The 15,817-nt window shown below is 43.0% G+C and overlaps 1 protein-coding gene across 2 annotated transcripts in view; it reads right to left on the bottom strand.

Annotated features, from left to right (window-relative positions):
* Nucleotides 1–1,586: 1,586 nt before the first annotated feature.
* The window catches only part of per3 (period circadian clock 3), a 20,441-nt gene continuing 6,210 nt past the window's right edge, over nt 1,587–15,817 (bottom strand). The window contains exons 2-22 of one of the 2 annotated variants that reach the window (XM_015036728.1): nt 12,084–12,501; nt 11,436–11,596; nt 11,226–11,344; nt 10,184–10,382; nt 8,942–8,993; nt 8,487–8,653; nt 8,244–8,322; nt 8,046–8,152; nt 7,632–7,788; nt 7,431–7,539; nt 7,166–7,294; nt 6,948–7,056; nt 6,196–6,307; nt 5,951–6,090; nt 5,701–5,865; nt 5,214–5,462; nt 4,263–5,101; nt 3,972–4,164; nt 3,103–3,289; nt 1,953–2,103; nt 1,587–1,866 (exon numbers count right to left, since the gene is read on the bottom strand). In XM_015036728.1, the coding sequence (XP_014892214.1) occupies nt 1,729–1,866; nt 1,953–2,103; nt 3,103–3,289; nt 3,972–4,164; nt 4,263–5,101; nt 5,214–5,462; nt 5,701–5,865; nt 5,951–6,090; nt 6,196–6,307; nt 6,948–7,056; nt 7,166–7,294; nt 7,431–7,539; nt 7,632–7,788; nt 8,046–8,152; nt 8,244–8,322; nt 8,487–8,653; nt 8,942–8,993; nt 10,184–10,382; nt 11,226–11,344; nt 11,436–11,596; nt 12,084–12,373 (3,852 nt within the window). In that variant the 5' untranslated portion in view covers nt 12,374–12,501 and the 3' untranslated portion in view covers nt 1,587–1,728. The remainder of the gene's footprint in view (nt 1,867–1,952; nt 2,104–3,102; nt 3,290–3,971; nt 4,165–4,262; nt 5,102–5,213; nt 5,463–5,700; nt 5,866–5,950; nt 6,091–6,195; nt 6,308–6,947; nt 7,057–7,165; nt 7,295–7,430; nt 7,540–7,631; nt 7,789–8,045; nt 8,153–8,243; nt 8,323–8,486; nt 8,654–8,941; nt 8,994–10,183; nt 10,383–11,225; nt 11,345–11,435; nt 11,597–12,083; nt 12,502–15,817) is intronic. The other variant, XM_015036729.1, reaches the window with a different exon arrangement.

The following is a 15,817-nucleotide window of genomic DNA, read 5'->3' as shown; positions in this document are numbered from 1 at the left end:
GCTTGTGACAGAACGGTTCAGTCAAAGTAACGCTTAAGTCATGCGTTTCAAATGCAATGAAATACAAGGGCATGCCAAACTTTTGAGATTTTTTATTTGTTAAAGCACAAATAAGCTTTGTGCTGACATTACCTATGAAATACAATGTTGTACTGAAGAAGTGCGTACACGAGGATGATTGACAGCAGTAACACTCCCCTCCTTTCTCTGATTTGTTGTTTGTGACAGAGCTGTGCATTTCTGTATATAGCTGTAAAATCACAGGGGGAGGAAGCAGGGAAACTTTAAATTTTTTCCACAAATTTTTGGTTATGCCGTCATGACATAGTCCACTGGTAGTTGTAAGAAATATGTAAAAAAACTAATTTTAAGTTGCCCACAGCAGCTTTACTGATCAATCACATAGTTACGACACCATCTTGATATATTCTTTTTGAAAAGCAAAACTGCCATGCCACATGTAAGGCAACCAGCTCCTCCATATCATACATCTGAGATACCAAGACGGGACACACACACACACACACACATACGGACAGAGAAAAAGAAAATATAAAAGCTGTACTACATGCTAAGCACTAAAAGAAGCCACGCCCAGATGATTCTCAGTTCATAGATCATTTATTCATTCTTTTGTGTCACAAACAATCCCTGAATTCAAGACAAATGGCTTTTTATACACTTTGTATTAGGTAATTGTGTACATTTTCTATAAAACACACAGTACTGGCATGTATTTTTTGATCCAAAAATGAAACGAACCCTGCTCTGTCTTGCGCTGTAGGACAAGTGTTTCAAAGGAAGCAGACAAGTCAAGGCGTTCGCACCCGCTATCCTCATTTGGAAAACTCAGAATTGGTCAGTTTCCTCTCTGTTTCTACCGCGCGGTCTGACCGGAAAACTTCTTTAGTTGGTAAAAGTGAGACGAGTGGAAAAATCTGGTGCTGCGTGGAGCCTCTTCACAGCAACACAGCTGGACTACAGGTACAAACAGGCTGATGGCTGAGCAGAAGGAGGATCCGCTAGGTGGGGTGACGTTCGTTTGAAAATATCAACTGGTTGGCTGTTGTTTCTTGAGTCAACATTACAGTACACAACACAACAAAAGAATGATCTGGACATTGGGAAACCAGGCTACGGGATATGAGATTATAACATTACAATAACAACATGTAGGATTTTTTTTTTTTTTTTACCTGAACGTTATAAACAACCAAGAGCAGCAAACATGTCTTTGTGTCCATCGGGTAAAAAGATGCTGCTCATGGTTGGTCGCTGCTGTGTTGATGAGGTTCAGAAAATCTGTACAACCTGGAGTTGGCGTCACTGGAGAAAAGTTTGCTGGGTGTTCTTGATCCAAGTCGTTTCGGTTTTCTCAGTCATGTTTGTGCGACAAAGGTAGTGCAGGTCTTTACACAGGGCTCAAACCTTGTTTTTTTTCTCTTTATACACTGAGCACCAGGTGGCTTACTGAGAAAAGGTCTGTAGAGTCATTACTATCACACAAATCCCTCCAGGGGCTTGATTAACAGAAAAAGAAGAGACGTACAATCCACCCAGAGGCCAGTAGCATGTCTCTCTCTCTCTCTGCTCTCCTCCACCGTTTATGACCCTCGCCTCGTCTGTACAAAACCAGTTAACGATATATTAAAGCCATAGGATCCGTTTCCGTGGAGTGTTGAGAAGAGATGCACCGAGAGTATTTCTGAAGTTTCTGGCAGGCCTGGTTCACTGGCAGCCGTTCAAGGCGTCAGCCACAGGTTCGATGGAGTCCTGCTGAAGGCTCTCCGCGGGTAATAAACTCTCTGAGACGGCTGGCTGAGGGGAGCGGGCCAGGCCGGCCCCCGAGTTGCAGCTCACGCAGCCCTGAGAGGGAGACAGAAGGATGCATTTCACATGGACTCAACGTGAAGACGGAGAGGACCGGCGGTAATTTAGGAGCTCTGCGCTACCTGTGTGTCTAATTGCTGTGGGATGGTGTGCTGCTTGATCCAAGGATGGACCTTGGCCAGCTCTTCTTTCTGCTCCTGGCTGAACCACGGCTGGAGCGGCTGAAGCCCTCGCAGCTTTTCTCTGTCTTCTGCCAGCACTTCATTCTGATCCCTGTACAGGACAAAGATCATACTACGTTAAGGATGCACTGATCCGGCTTTTCCTAGCCGATACCAAAACAGTTTTTTCTTTGACCTGACTAAGAGTTTTTTAGACCCGAGACTTTAAGGGTAATGAAAAATATAAGAGAAGAAATGTACTTCCCTCATAAAATTTTTTACATTCGTCCCCATTTATGCCTCAAAGTATATGTCCCTAACCCTACGCTAGGATTTCTTTTTTTAAACAAAGCACATAAAAGTAAATGATGTGGATTAACGCATTTATAGACTCAAAAATGGTGGGAAGTCTTTGATGCCTTTAAAAAAAAATAGGGAAGTCTTCCACCCACAGATTTTTCAGTATTTGCGTCAGTGAATCAGGGAACGGAGAGCTGATTGATTGGTGTAATTTTAGTCATCATTCAGTAAAAAAAAAAAAATCCTACTGAGATTTAATTGGCTAAGTATAAAGCAAATTGGTCTTAATGTAAGCCTGACTTTATGAGGCATTTAATGACAATAGAAGTTTGTGAGCCTATTACAAAGTTTACTTCTAGGTTTAATTAAAAAATAATAATAAAAAAGGAGCAAAAATGCAAGTTGCTCCCCAACTTTACAAAACAGTGGATTTGCTGCTCCTCTTGCTCCATTGTTGAAGCTCCTGTATACAAACACACTTTTGTTTTCCAGGTAGTGACACTAACCACACCACTGGACAGCATCAGAAGCTAAAATCAGCTTAAATGTCAACTCTGCTATCAATTTGTCTTAGCTATTTTTAAGCCCTGTTTTACAGCATTTACTCTCTCTCTCTCATACAAGATGTGATGCCAAATTTACTCCAAATAAAACAGACATTACGAGCTCAGAGTAAAAAAAAAAAAAAATATTATGAATGCTGAAAATTATAGCTCTTTAAACTAAGATTGACTGAAGCCATGTCAAAAACTCAGCGGTGCATCTTTAAACTACATATCACATATAAACTATATAAAAGTCTGACGTTTACCTTGTGTGTATCTGGTAGGTCATCATGACCTGCTCAGGCGTGTGCTGGATCATGCTCCACAGGGAGCTCTCCACCTGAGTTTCAAAGCTGTGCGGCCGCTCCACCGACGCCTCCTGGCTCTTGCGGGCTTTGCGGGACGTGTCTGACGAGTCATTACTGGCAAAGTACTTGCTGCTGTGGCTGCTGCCTGTAGGCCAGAATATTTTGCATCACTCTGGGCTCAAGACATAACTTACAGATATTATCCTGCTTAATGACACTACGAAGTCTGATGAAGGAAAGATGAGTTTAGTAATGGACATCCCGCAGTCTGGAAAGGGTCACAAAGCTACTTCATAAGACTCTGTGACTACAGTAAACCACATCGGTCTTTATTTACAAATGGAGACAACCTGGGGACAGAAGAGAAGAACAAGACTGAGCAAAAATGGCACTCAAGGGAGAGTTGTAAACAACGTTTGATCTGAGCTGGAGCAGAAATTAATTTATCTGAAATGCTGAGTGTATTTAAGTTTACTTGATTTACTATTCTACAAGCACAAGCGCTCCTTCACCACTGTGGTGAATTGCAGGCAGCATGGATTTGGAAAGCTAACATCTCTCAAACAACCAATCTCCTCATTGAATAAAAATTGGCTTTATGAAGTACATTAAACAGTAGATTATGCTTTCTTCTTTGACGGGAGTAACTGTGTTAGGCACTGATGTTCAAGTTTAGTTTCATATCTAATCACTTTCTTTGCTGCCTTGTGCCTAGCCTCCCACATATTTATCCATTTTAGAAACAAGCCTGCAATTTAAAGCTATAAGTAGCAAAAATGCTCACAAAGGAACTTTAAAAAGACGATGGAGTGTGATGCCATTTGTACCGGTGTGTGAGGTGGACGTCTCGTTGGAGCCGGAGCCGGATCCAGATCCCAGCGACCCTCCAGATTCCCCTGATCCAGATCCTGAAGCATTGGATCCGGTTCCTGACCTGGCGTCCTCCTGCAGGAGCAGGTCCAGCAGCTCGCTGGACGTCGACTGGGCGTCCTGGTTGCCAGACTCGCTTGGTGCGTCCCCCTTAACAAAAGCAACGGTTTTCAAATCAATGCCACTTCGATCAAGTTACAGTGAGCCATTTTCAACGCTGATGATGCGAGTCATAAGTTCAAGCTGACCTCGATGGCGTGTTGCTCGTGGAGACTCTCGGGGTGGTTGAGTCCAGTGGTGCTCTGCCCCTCGCTCTGTCTGGGAAGCTCCTCCTGCAGGAGGTTGAGCTGTAAAGGAGAGCTGGAGCGAGAGCTGGAAAACAGGGCCTGAGGCCCGGCCGCCTCCTCTTCCTCCCCGACGGAGGACGCGGCCTTCTGCGAGGAAAGAAGCAGGCCCGGTGACGTCTGAGCGTGTGGGCCGGTCTGGACCTGAAACTGGGGCTGAAGCTGAGGGAAGGACACGCCGCCAGGAGTGTAGCCCGTTATCATGCTGGGTCCTTGAGGTACAGCTGAGGGAACAGAGGGAAAGCCCGGAGTCAAGTTGGGATAGCTAGGCAGGATGACGGCCATGACGGGAGGCATGTACGGGTTGAAGCTCTGGGCTGGAACCAGCGGGAACGGGTTGTAAAAGTTCTGGACGTTCTGCAGGGGCTCCATCTGAAGCGGCTGCAGGGCCGGCTGGCCCTGACCGGACGGCATGACGTTGAAGTTGTAGCCGAGCTGCTCAGGAGGCTGCAGCACAGTGGGAGTTGCTGCGGGCAGCTGTGGCGGTCGGGACTGCTCGGCGGCTGGATTCCCCAGGACGGGAAAGAACGGCACGGGGACGGGGGACGTTTGGCTGTAAGTCTCTGCCATCTGAGGCTGCGACGACTCAGAGGAGGGCCACGATGAGTGGGGGACGGGGCCGGAGGGGCCGGTCGGGGAGGCGTAGCTGTCCGAGGAGCCCTGAGGTTTGGGCCGCTTGTGTCTGGGCTTTGCTCTTCGAGAGCGATTCCAGCCTCCGGCACTTATTGGACGCATATAGTCCCCTGTGATGAAAGAGGGATCCAAAATAAAAACCTAATTTTTCTAGATTTCTATGGAGCAGAAAAGGATTCCGGACGGGAGCCCAGACCGTGCTCGGTCTTTTAAGCAACATACCTGGTTGATGAGAGTGAGCCATCGAGCCGTTTTCCTGCTGCAAATAGGAGCTGTAGGGACTCTGAAGGATGCGATGGCGGAAACGATCAACATATTCCTGCTCCTCCTTCTGCGTGTGAGCCGACAGCACCTCCTTGGTGAGCCCGACCAACCTTCTCTCCGCAGCGGGACTCAGGGTTGGGCGGACGGGGGTCGCTGCAGGGTCAGCGGGCTCGCTGCCCATCGGGGCATCCTCCAGCGCAGTGGCCTCTGCAAGAAAAAAAAAAAAGAAGGGAAAAAGAGAAAAAGCGAGTTAATCTTTGTCTTCTGTATAAACATCCAACACTAGCCAAACCTTTATGAAATGCACAAAAATATGTGCCATAAGGAACTTACCTCTCGACACAATTCAGTTTTTTTTTTTTTTGTTGTTTTTATCAATTTTCAACAAAGAAAATCTCAGCAGCTTCCATGAGCCGACTCACTGAAGCAAGTAGGTTTTGTATACCTGACTCAGGCTGTGGCACATGGACGATGGTGCTGCTGTACGAACACTGGCTAGTGACCGAGACAACACTCATGGCCTTACAGGACATGGTGATGTCTGTCAGCGGTGCCCCGACAACTGCTGCAGCTGCAGGGCCCACTGACACCTCACTGTCCAACACAACCACTGGAAAGTGAGGTGAAAATATGTTAACAGAAGCTGAATGTCGGTTACAGTCAAATGCAAAGGTTCGAGCGATAGCTGCTTTTACCTTCTGGAGCGTTTGGCGCCACACCGGCGGCGCCTTTGGGCTTCTCTTCTTCGGAGGTCGAGGACGAGGAAGAGGTCGTGTCCAAGGAAGGAGACTCGTTCTTTCGCTTCAGGGCTTGACCCACACAGCCCTCCAAGTATCTGCGGAACAAAAATTGTCTCGGTGATATAAAAACAACCAAACAAAAACACACACCGAACAAACACGCTAAACTGTGGGTGCTGCGGAAGCCTGTGAAAACACACCTGATGATGTTGTCCACGCAGTTGATCTGCTGATAGGAGGGAATGTGCGTTTGCGTCCTGCTTTCTTCATTTCCTCTGACTTCAGGCTTGGCGGCTGAGTGGAGGTGGGCCGCTGCAGAAACAAAAGGTTCACAGGCTTAGCCTTTAATAATAATCTGCCCGTTGAAAAAGAGGCTCCGTGGCTGTATGCTAAATAAAATTTCAGGCAGAAGGTTTGCAAATAATGCAATGCTCATGAACGTCTTAAGTATTAACTGAATTAAAAGTGTAAAATTAAACAAACTACTTCAATGGATTTGTAAAGCAAAGGATTTCCTGGAAAATAAGTGATAGTGGATTCTTTTAATCCACAAAAGATAAAACAGGCTAATGTCACGCTTCCAGACATATTCTGAACATCTACTGACCATAAGCAACACAAAATCAGCTTTGATGGCTACAAAAAAAATTGTTATTTAAACACCAATTACCAAGTGACAATCAAGTAAATATTATCACCAGGATCTGCATATCATATTTTAGCTGGTATAATGTTGACTTTCTGCCATTTAGAGAAACTTCCTAATAAAAAAAATACAAATTTCCAACCATTTCTGGTTTGTAAATTCATTCAAGTTGTGCTTCACATTACAATTTCACCCTAAAAACAAAATAAAATTCAAAATGCATAGTCAAAAACCTTACATTTATGTCAAAACCATGACATTTAACACTACGCAACACTGAATTGAGGATTTCTAAGGCCACTTCACCTATGTTCGGTCTGCCGGGCGCAGCGCTTCTTTGGCCGGAATCGAGCTGCGCGTGTCGGCCCCAGCTTTTCGACCTGTTCACGTCAGCACAGATCTGCTGCAAGGTCATCTGGGAAATGTACACAAGAACACAGAGATTGTATCAACACGAGTAACCTTTGCAGCTGATTTTGAGGGTGCGCACCCGACAGGTGCGTCGACCGTCTGTGACGACTCACCGGTTCCCGGTTTGAGTCCTCCCACAGGTTGCCGTTGCTCTCGCTCGAAGAAGCGAAGCTGACGTAATGCTCGTGGGAGCCGTTACTTCCCAAACTGCCGTAACCGCTGGAGCCATTGTTGTGCACCGGCTATGGAGAAGAGAGAATTACATCAAACGAGCTTTGGTACAGAGATTTAGCTTTCAGTATAACTAACTTGTAAAAATGTGTTTAGCAGGTCATTTGTAAAAAAAAAAAAAATGAAAAAAAAAAAAAATAAATTCACCTGAAGGAAAAGCTTATAGATCTTGGCTTGAAGGTCTTTTATTTCCTCATAAGTGACTGGAGCGTAATCCTTTGTACGAGCCGCAAACACATCCTCGTTCAGAGGACTCCTGCGGTGATATCGGCACGGCCGCGTTATCTTCATTATCGAAACGTTAAACGCGACGACAGAGAAATCTGACAAACTATCGCCACCGCTTACGTTCTGACTTTGTGCCGTCCAATGATGAAGGCCACCTTGCGGCTCCAAGGATTGATAAAACTGGACCAGCTGGTGTCCAAGGTGACGTAGTCTCCATTCTGACAGCGCAGACGCACTGGAGAGTGCTCAAACGGAGACTGGCCTGCATACTTTAATACTACGATAAGGCATGAAAACATGGTTTTCACACAGTAAACAACAGGTGAGAAAACCCTCCGTCAAATTTCAACTCATCATCATTTCCAAAGACGGGACTGTGCTATATGGCAATGTAAATATAATGCAGTCATTTTTCCTTAATGTTCAATTTAAATCCTAAATAACTGCTGTGCCTTTCTGCACATGCGCACCGCTTTTACATCGATTTCATGTAAAGAACGCCAGAAAGTCTGCTCTGCTGCTTTAAGCACTCACTTTGCCTGTGCATGGACAGCATGAGGGGACGGTCCTCTGGGTGGATGCAAGTGAGCAGCGACGAGCCAATCAGGTCCTGAGGCATGTATCCCAGCAACGGCACAGCCCTGAAGGATATTCAGAATAAGATTAGCTCGCTGCCATGTTTTGTCATGCCGACAAAATGATGGCGGTGTACATCGCTGTAGGCCTGCTCACCTGTCATCAACTTCCAAGAAAACACAGCCAGGGGAGTGTGTTGTGGTGAAGATACGTTTGTCCATGGGAATACGAGGTGCTGCACGGACGAATAACATTTAAGCTAAATAGCAGTGACAAAAACGTTGGCCTGGACAGAACCTTGGTATTGTAAATAGAACGGTTCCATGAATAATTCAAAACAAGTGAATGCCATTATTAAGTGAGATCTGTTTAATTTGGTGTTGTGATCATTTGCTGCACCTTCGTAACCAGAGATGATTCGTTCGGCTAACGTCAGGCAGCACGGCTCCTCCTCCTCCTCCTCCTCCTCCTCTTCCTCCCCGCTCCCCGTTCCCTGCACCTTCAGCAGGTAAGGTGTGATCCTGAAAGGGTTGTAGCGCATCTCGCCGTCACGATCCTTGCTTCCTCTGAAACGATATGCAGTTTCTTTTTTTTTTAAATTTTAAACACAAAAATATGTTAAAACTACAAGTATTGTTGCCGTCTCATCGGTGTATTTTTCACATCTTGCCACAGTTAAAAAGTTATTACGCTTGCCGACATCACAATCAGAGTTTGAAAGTGCACAATATGTCCTTGAAGAGCACGGTGGTTCTAAACATGATTGTGACTTTCTCATAGTTAAGCAGGCCCTGCTGATTTAATATACGAGGCAAATTCTGAATGTTCTTATAAGCGTGGAGGGAAAAACTGACCTTATCCTGCAGAAGAAGGACTTGACCTGCGCACTGTCAAACAGAACTCCAGCTGTAGAGACAAAAGAAGGGAAAGCTTAAGTGTTTGTTCTCATTTGTTGTGAGCTAAAGAAAACATAATACACATTTTATATTAAATATAATTTGCTAAAGCAGAGAGATTGTGATGCCGACAACATCGCACGCTTTGTCTACTGCCGCTTTATTCCCATTTGCAGACAATGCAGTTGTGTTTTTCTCTTGTCCTTTAGTTTGTTGGATTCAACAAAACTGTCCAAGATGATTATAAATATGGAAATTTACTCCTTGTTAATGGTGTTGAAAATTGCAGAAAATGGTTAAAACATAATGTACAATTCTCCAAGAGCTGTGTAAAATCATGTTTGTCATTGAATTTAAAAAAAAAAAAAAATTGGGATGACATTTCCTCCCCCCATCTTGTTCATTTATCTAAATACCTGATATCCAACTCTACCTCTCCATTTCCAAATGTCTTCACAGAACCTAAATCAACAAGAACATCGTCCCATGACGTACTGAGAGGTGCATCTCGTGCTTTTTCCCTCTAAAGGCAACATTTAAGTAGTGCCTGAGAGCTCCTAATAGGATTTAAGTCATGTGAGTAAGGGGTCGAGGTCATTACTCAGTAATGGTTGAGGGCTTTGCTGGCTTCCTGTTCTAGAAACTGCCAACACATGCGTAAACCCTTTAACGGCTTCTCACCGTTACTTATCCCAGAGGAGTCCGTCTGTCTTCTCTATTAAGAACACTAATTTAATCTCTCCATAAATCTTCAGAAAAAAGCTGCCATTTTGTGCATTAAAGCTCGATTTTGTTTAGCAGTCGCTTAGTTCCAGATTTATTAAAGTTTCTTGTGCCTCCAAGTGCCAACATCCTTGTTGAAAATGCTGATAGATAATTAAATCCAAGAAGGCAGTTTTTAATCATTTTGCTCTGAAATACTGTCTGCTAAGAAATGTTTCATCATCAAACATACATTATTTGGCTCATATTGTATATTTATAAACGGCATACAAAGTTTTTCCTTAGACAAAAAAAAACAAAAAAAAAACTACAGTGTCACCTAAAAACGATCAAATCAACCATAGAATAGCCAGAACAGTCAGTAATCAAATAACTTTGAATCCTAGTTGCACATCTAGTACTGTAATAGTTAATATAAGTCAAAATTTAATACCGAACAGGGAAAGACCGCCAGATGAAAATGTTTCAAAAGCCTACCGGAGTGCGAGTTGCTCCACGGTGGCAGGTGAGGCTGTGCCGTGTGCGAGTAGAAGACGTTGACGTCTTGGTGGAAGAGCAGCTCGACAAACTTCGCAGACTCCAGGTACTTCCTCTTGCAGCACAGCAAGCTGGGAGCCTGCTCCGACGTGTACAACACGCGGCCGCTCGAGAGAGAGAACACCATCACAAAGGAATCCTGTACAAAACACAGAGATGAGCAACGATACCAATCAAACGGAAACCAAGCGGATGTACAATTCTTTCTGAAAGTATAGAAAGCGGTTGGGTTAATCTTAATTTAATCTCGTCATAACCAGACGTTTTGGTCTGTTTTATTGAGATTCTGCACAACAGATCACCATGAAGCAGTGCACAGCACGGTGGTGGTGGCAGCGTCATTCTGTGGGGGGCTGATGGGAAGGTGAATAAAGCTAAACAAATATGAAAGATCATAGTTGTGAAGGGGAAAGAGAATAGGGCATCTTTATGAATGAGTATCTGAAAAGGGTGACAAGCATTTGTAGTCAGACCCCTTGAGTCCATAGTTGTGAAACCACCTTTTGCTCATTTTATACATTTGGTTTAAGTCTCAGTTTTGAACATTTGTACAAAGTTTTCATCCAGTTTTAGGTACACTCTTAGAGTGGATAGAAGTCGACTGAACATCAATTTTCCAGGTCTGCCACAGATTTTCTATTAGATTTGCTTCTAGACGTTGGATTATCCAACATGTTTTTCTCTAAATCGTTCTACTGTAGTGCTGACTGTGTGTTTACACTTGTTGGTAGGTAAGCCTTTGACCCAGTCCTGAGTTTTTTACAACTCATGACAGTTTCTTTAAGTTGACCCTGCATTCAGCCTCATTTATTTTCCAATCAACTCTAGCATTCCCACCCGCGTAATTTTACCACCACCCTGTTATGCACGACTTTGTGCTGGTTTATCACCTACAATCCTTGAAAAAAATGCAAAGGAGGAAAAACACAAGGAGTGACATCTTCCATGCGTTTCGGATCTACATGGAAATGTGAGCGCATACCGTGTTCTTGAGGTTGTGCTCAGAGGTGACCCTCTCCAGTTCTTCCAAGGTGCAAACAGTGGCATCTTTTCTCTGGTCTTGTCCATTCTGCATCAGCAGCTTGTAGTATTCACTGTTGGCTACAGACGATAAACGCACAGTTTAAAACAGAAAAGTCTCACAGTTTATCGTGACTCTCCAGGAATATCTGCCCGATTGGCGGGGGCTTACCTTGTACTTGCTTGACACAGTTGAGAGCGTAGTTTAAGGCCTCCACAGTGCTGGGTTTGCTGTGGCTCCGTTTGTCGGACGGAAGCCTCTTTTTCATCTCAGCCACTGTGCTCACCACTTCTCTGTGGGCGTGGCCTCGTCCCCTGACAGCCAACTCGCTGCTTTAAAAAGAAAATGATGGAAAGAGCAGCAAGGAACCAAACAGAAGTAAGACTTCAGGTTAAACAATCAAAAGGGCAACAACAAAATAGACATTAGGGATTTCTTTAATGGAGCGTATATGTTTTCAAGACAGGGCCTGGTTTCTCTGAAAGTATCAGATGAGTTGAATGAATGAATGAATGCCCTTTTTCCAACGATGACATCTAAACAAGAATTGTTTGTTGCTCAATGTTATTCATGCATTTTGCTTTGTTGGGTTTAAGTGTGGAAAAGTAGCCATGTTGGTAAAACTCTACTGAGATGGTTGAGCTACAAAAATAAGCAAAAATTTCTATTTGTATTAAACAACTTTTTGTTTTCTTTGACCTCGAAATAAAAGTAATAAAAATTCAGCCCTTATTTTAAATGGTTAGACATTCTCCTGACCCCAAGGTGTTCTTTAATTTGAAGCCAAAGGTTCAGTACAGAAGAAAAGCAAGCAATTACCTCTTGGTCGACGGTGAGGGACATCCTCTGGCGCTCCTTGGGCTTTCATTGGTTGAGGAAGAAAGATCATTGGAGGTGCTGGTCATCTCCTCATCTTCCTGCCCCACGTCTCCTGCTAAAGCTCCTTGTCCCTCTGCCGTGAGGAGCTGCAGTTGCCCATCCTGACGCCCAGATGTGCCCCCGCCTGCTCCTTCCCCCTCTGCAGGGCCCAATGGCAATGCCGGCTCCTCCCCGCCTTGACCCCCATCCCCTCCTGACATCACCGCACTCTGGTCATACATTAACAGCATATTGTCCGGTTAAAGTTGCGACGAAGTGTCTTCATGAGTTCAGGGGGAAGAGGTTCCATGTGGCGACAATAAGTTGACAATAACTCAGGTGAATGCAGAGTCAAAGGTATGACGCTGTGTCTCGAGCACTGTAAGATAACAGGACGTAAAGGTCGACTGTTTAGATCCATAATCAGGAGACAGGTCTAGATTTACTTCCTGGAACAACAGGAACCTGCACAAAACCATTTACTTCTTTTTAATATTTATGGACTGTGCACAAGTGTACCAAAAGAAATAAATTTTTTGAAGTGGTCAGATCTTTGTTGAACTACTTTGAGCAGCAAGTCTTTTGTAGTGCATCCATCTCTACCTGCTTTGAACGTCAAGAGACTGAAAATCTTTCCTGAAATGAATAGGACAGTGGTGCTGGTATGAAGACTGTGTCATCAAGTGAAAGCTTTTCTTGGGTCTATAACACAAGAGTTGCAAAAAAAAAAAAAACAACCAAAAGAGTAACAATGATTAAGATTTACACATACATACAATAACTACTTTTTATTGAGAATTTCATTCACTACAGCAAAAACTGTCCAAACAAACTCAGTCCTCTGTGAATGTATAGGTGCATCTGTTGTAAAACTACAATTAACCAGATTTTTGGTAACACTGTACTACTCGCACCCATCCAATCAAAGAATTGCCCATATAGAAATTGTTTGACATGATGTGTAACGGACCACAACAGCAACACATCGAGTGCAATTTATTACATCTATGACTCTGAGAAGGGTTACCAAGGCAGTTTTGGGACATTGGTACTACAGTGAAGCACAGTGAGAAAAATTACACACATGGAGAAAGGTAGCAGTGGAGAACCTTCTCAGAGTGGCCAGAAGGTCAGCAAAAATCCAGAACAACATCTAAATCACTGATGTTGCCTCAGCTACAGTCAGCATTAATGACTCAACAACAACAAAGACACTGGGCACTGAAGCTCAACTCTCTTCTGCACCTTTCTTTACTTTAATTGCATGAGGTTAGGTTAATCATTTCATGAAACTAGTGGGGTCTATTGTGACAATCTAGGGTCATCTTGACTTAACTGCTTCCCCATAAATAACCTTATTAGGTCAACATTATCCTGTATGTGGATGTGCAGCTCTTTGGTGTAAAGTTGTTGTCCATGAAGAGAGTTCCGAAAACACTCGGACAAGCCTAAACCTGACTGCCACGAGGAGTCTGGAGAGCAGACATCCACACTTAATGCAAACCTGGTGTTGGATCATCATCAACAGTTTCAGCCAGAATTTACCTACAATTAACTTTTTTTTTCCATTTAATGTTTTAAATACTCAAATCAAAACAAGAAAAGAAAATTCAGCTTGCACAGCCATTGCAAAAGTACAAAACACAGTTATTTTTTTTGTATGTTTTGTACTATGTTCGGAATAATGTCTCCATTTTGCAAGCAAGGACAAATATAGTCTGCTTTCTTATCTAATACTTCTGCTGTGACTGATCATCACACCAACTTGCCGCCGTCTGACTCACTCCCATAAGCGACCATTTACACTTGAACATCGTCAGTCATCATAACAGCAATACTGTGATCCTCGGTTGTGTAACTACAACGATTACAAGTGATTCTTAGTATTAAGTTATTACATCAAGTCAAACCCAGCTGCAGAGATGTAGACCTTGCTATATACAAATAAAACATCATATAAAAGTCTTTACTCACACATTACTTAAAGCAACAGACATGTATGTGAACACAATTACTGCTGTAAACATATGATCATCTGACTTGGCCTTAATCCTGCAGCACAAAAACAAGGTTGATTCTATTTTTAGGTAGCTTCGATTCAGCTATAAGGTGTCGGTAAGGCACTTTCACACAAAGTTCCACCTGAAACATTCACACCTCTCACCACTTTCTAGGCTGCAAACTTTTTCTAAAAGCGATTTGAGTTACAATCTGCACACAGTGCATATCAGAGAAGAAAACAAGCAATGAACATGCAGGGAAGAGCGGTATACCTCTCATGACAGAAATACAGATATCGGAGCAGAACACAAGAAGAAATACAGCGGCAATGAATCTCCCAAAAACCAGTGTACGGTAATTGTTCTTTAGAAATGAAAGCTGTCTGGTTAAGACAGGAAACCAAGAAGCCAGTGGTCACTGAGGCAGAGCGTCAAAGTTCTTACGCAGAGTTAGGAAATCGACTATGTTAATGCACTCTACCAATCAGGTCTTTATTTCAGCATTGTTGACCTTTTAGTGAGCACTACTCACTAAAAGGTTCATCGATGTTAGATTTATTTTCCTGTAAGTACGACAAATAACCAACGTAACAAAGGAGCGACTTCAAGAGCAGTGTGTAAATGTCCTTGGGTAGCACTGACAGAGTCAAGACTCAACATCTCTGGAAAAACCTTAACTCGGTTGTCTGCTGATGCTGCCTACCCAACCTGATTGGGCCTGAGAGGATGTGCAGAAAATAGAAGAAAGCATCCAAACATGAGTGTACCGAGCTTGTAGAGATACTGCCAAAGCTGTTTTAACACATTTAGTCGCAGGTATTAGTACTCGGGTATCTGCAATGAACGGAATACCTTCTAGCAGGGCTGTAGTTAATGAATGTGCTAAGGTGACTTTTATTTTGTTAATGTTATGCATGATTAACTTAGAGCTGCCTGTGAAAACAGGTAGGCTGAGCTGCAAGACTTTTGCTGTTTGTGGAAGATTAGATGGTGGATTAAATGATTTAGCTTATAATACAGTTTCCCAATAGTCAAAGATTTTCCAAAGAATGATGTCACTAAAGCTTAACACACAGAACATTTAGCTTGCTAAGACAAATATAACAGCAATTACATAAAATATAGAGGTGGAAGATGAAAGTAGGCGAAAATCTCATGTCTCATGTCTGCATGTTAAAAAAAAAAAAAAGAAAACTCCACAGTCTATCTTTTCACTTTAGCTCAGGGAACTGTCTCCATGTACACTGCTTAAAAATTACATTTATAATACACTTTTCTGACCTAAAATTATATTTTAACCAATAGCCTGCAATAAAACTGTTGTGTTAATAAAAATGATAGCGAACAGAAGGAAATAAAATTATCAAAAGATGTTCTAATAGAGAGCAGATAGGAGTTGCAGCTAAAATGCTTCCTGTTATTATGTTAAGGTAATATATCTTAATGCAGAATGATGACTTTATGTAGCCTAACTGGCCAGTAGTTTTTATTCTATTCTTCTAAACAAATTATAAACACAACAGTGCTTTGCTTAGTAATGCATGATATATCGGCACCAACATCGGCCGATATTAGTCTTTTTTTTTTTTTTTTTTTTTTTTCTTTGTTGGTTTTTGTGTGGAAACAAGGCTGTTGTTAAAAACTAATTTTTTTTTTCTTTTTTGGTTTTTGTGTGGAAACAAGGCTGTTGTTAAA

Source organism: Poecilia latipinna, unplaced genomic scaffold (assembly GCF_001443285.1).
Source record: "Poecilia latipinna isolate Pla-1442-1.1 unplaced genomic scaffold, P_latipinna-1.0 Scaffold377, whole genome shotgun sequence".
NCBI classification, from domain to species: domain Eukaryota; kingdom Metazoa; phylum Chordata; class Actinopteri; order Cyprinodontiformes; family Poeciliidae; genus Poecilia; species Poecilia latipinna.
This window is presented reverse-complemented; position numbering and strand designations above follow the sequence as displayed.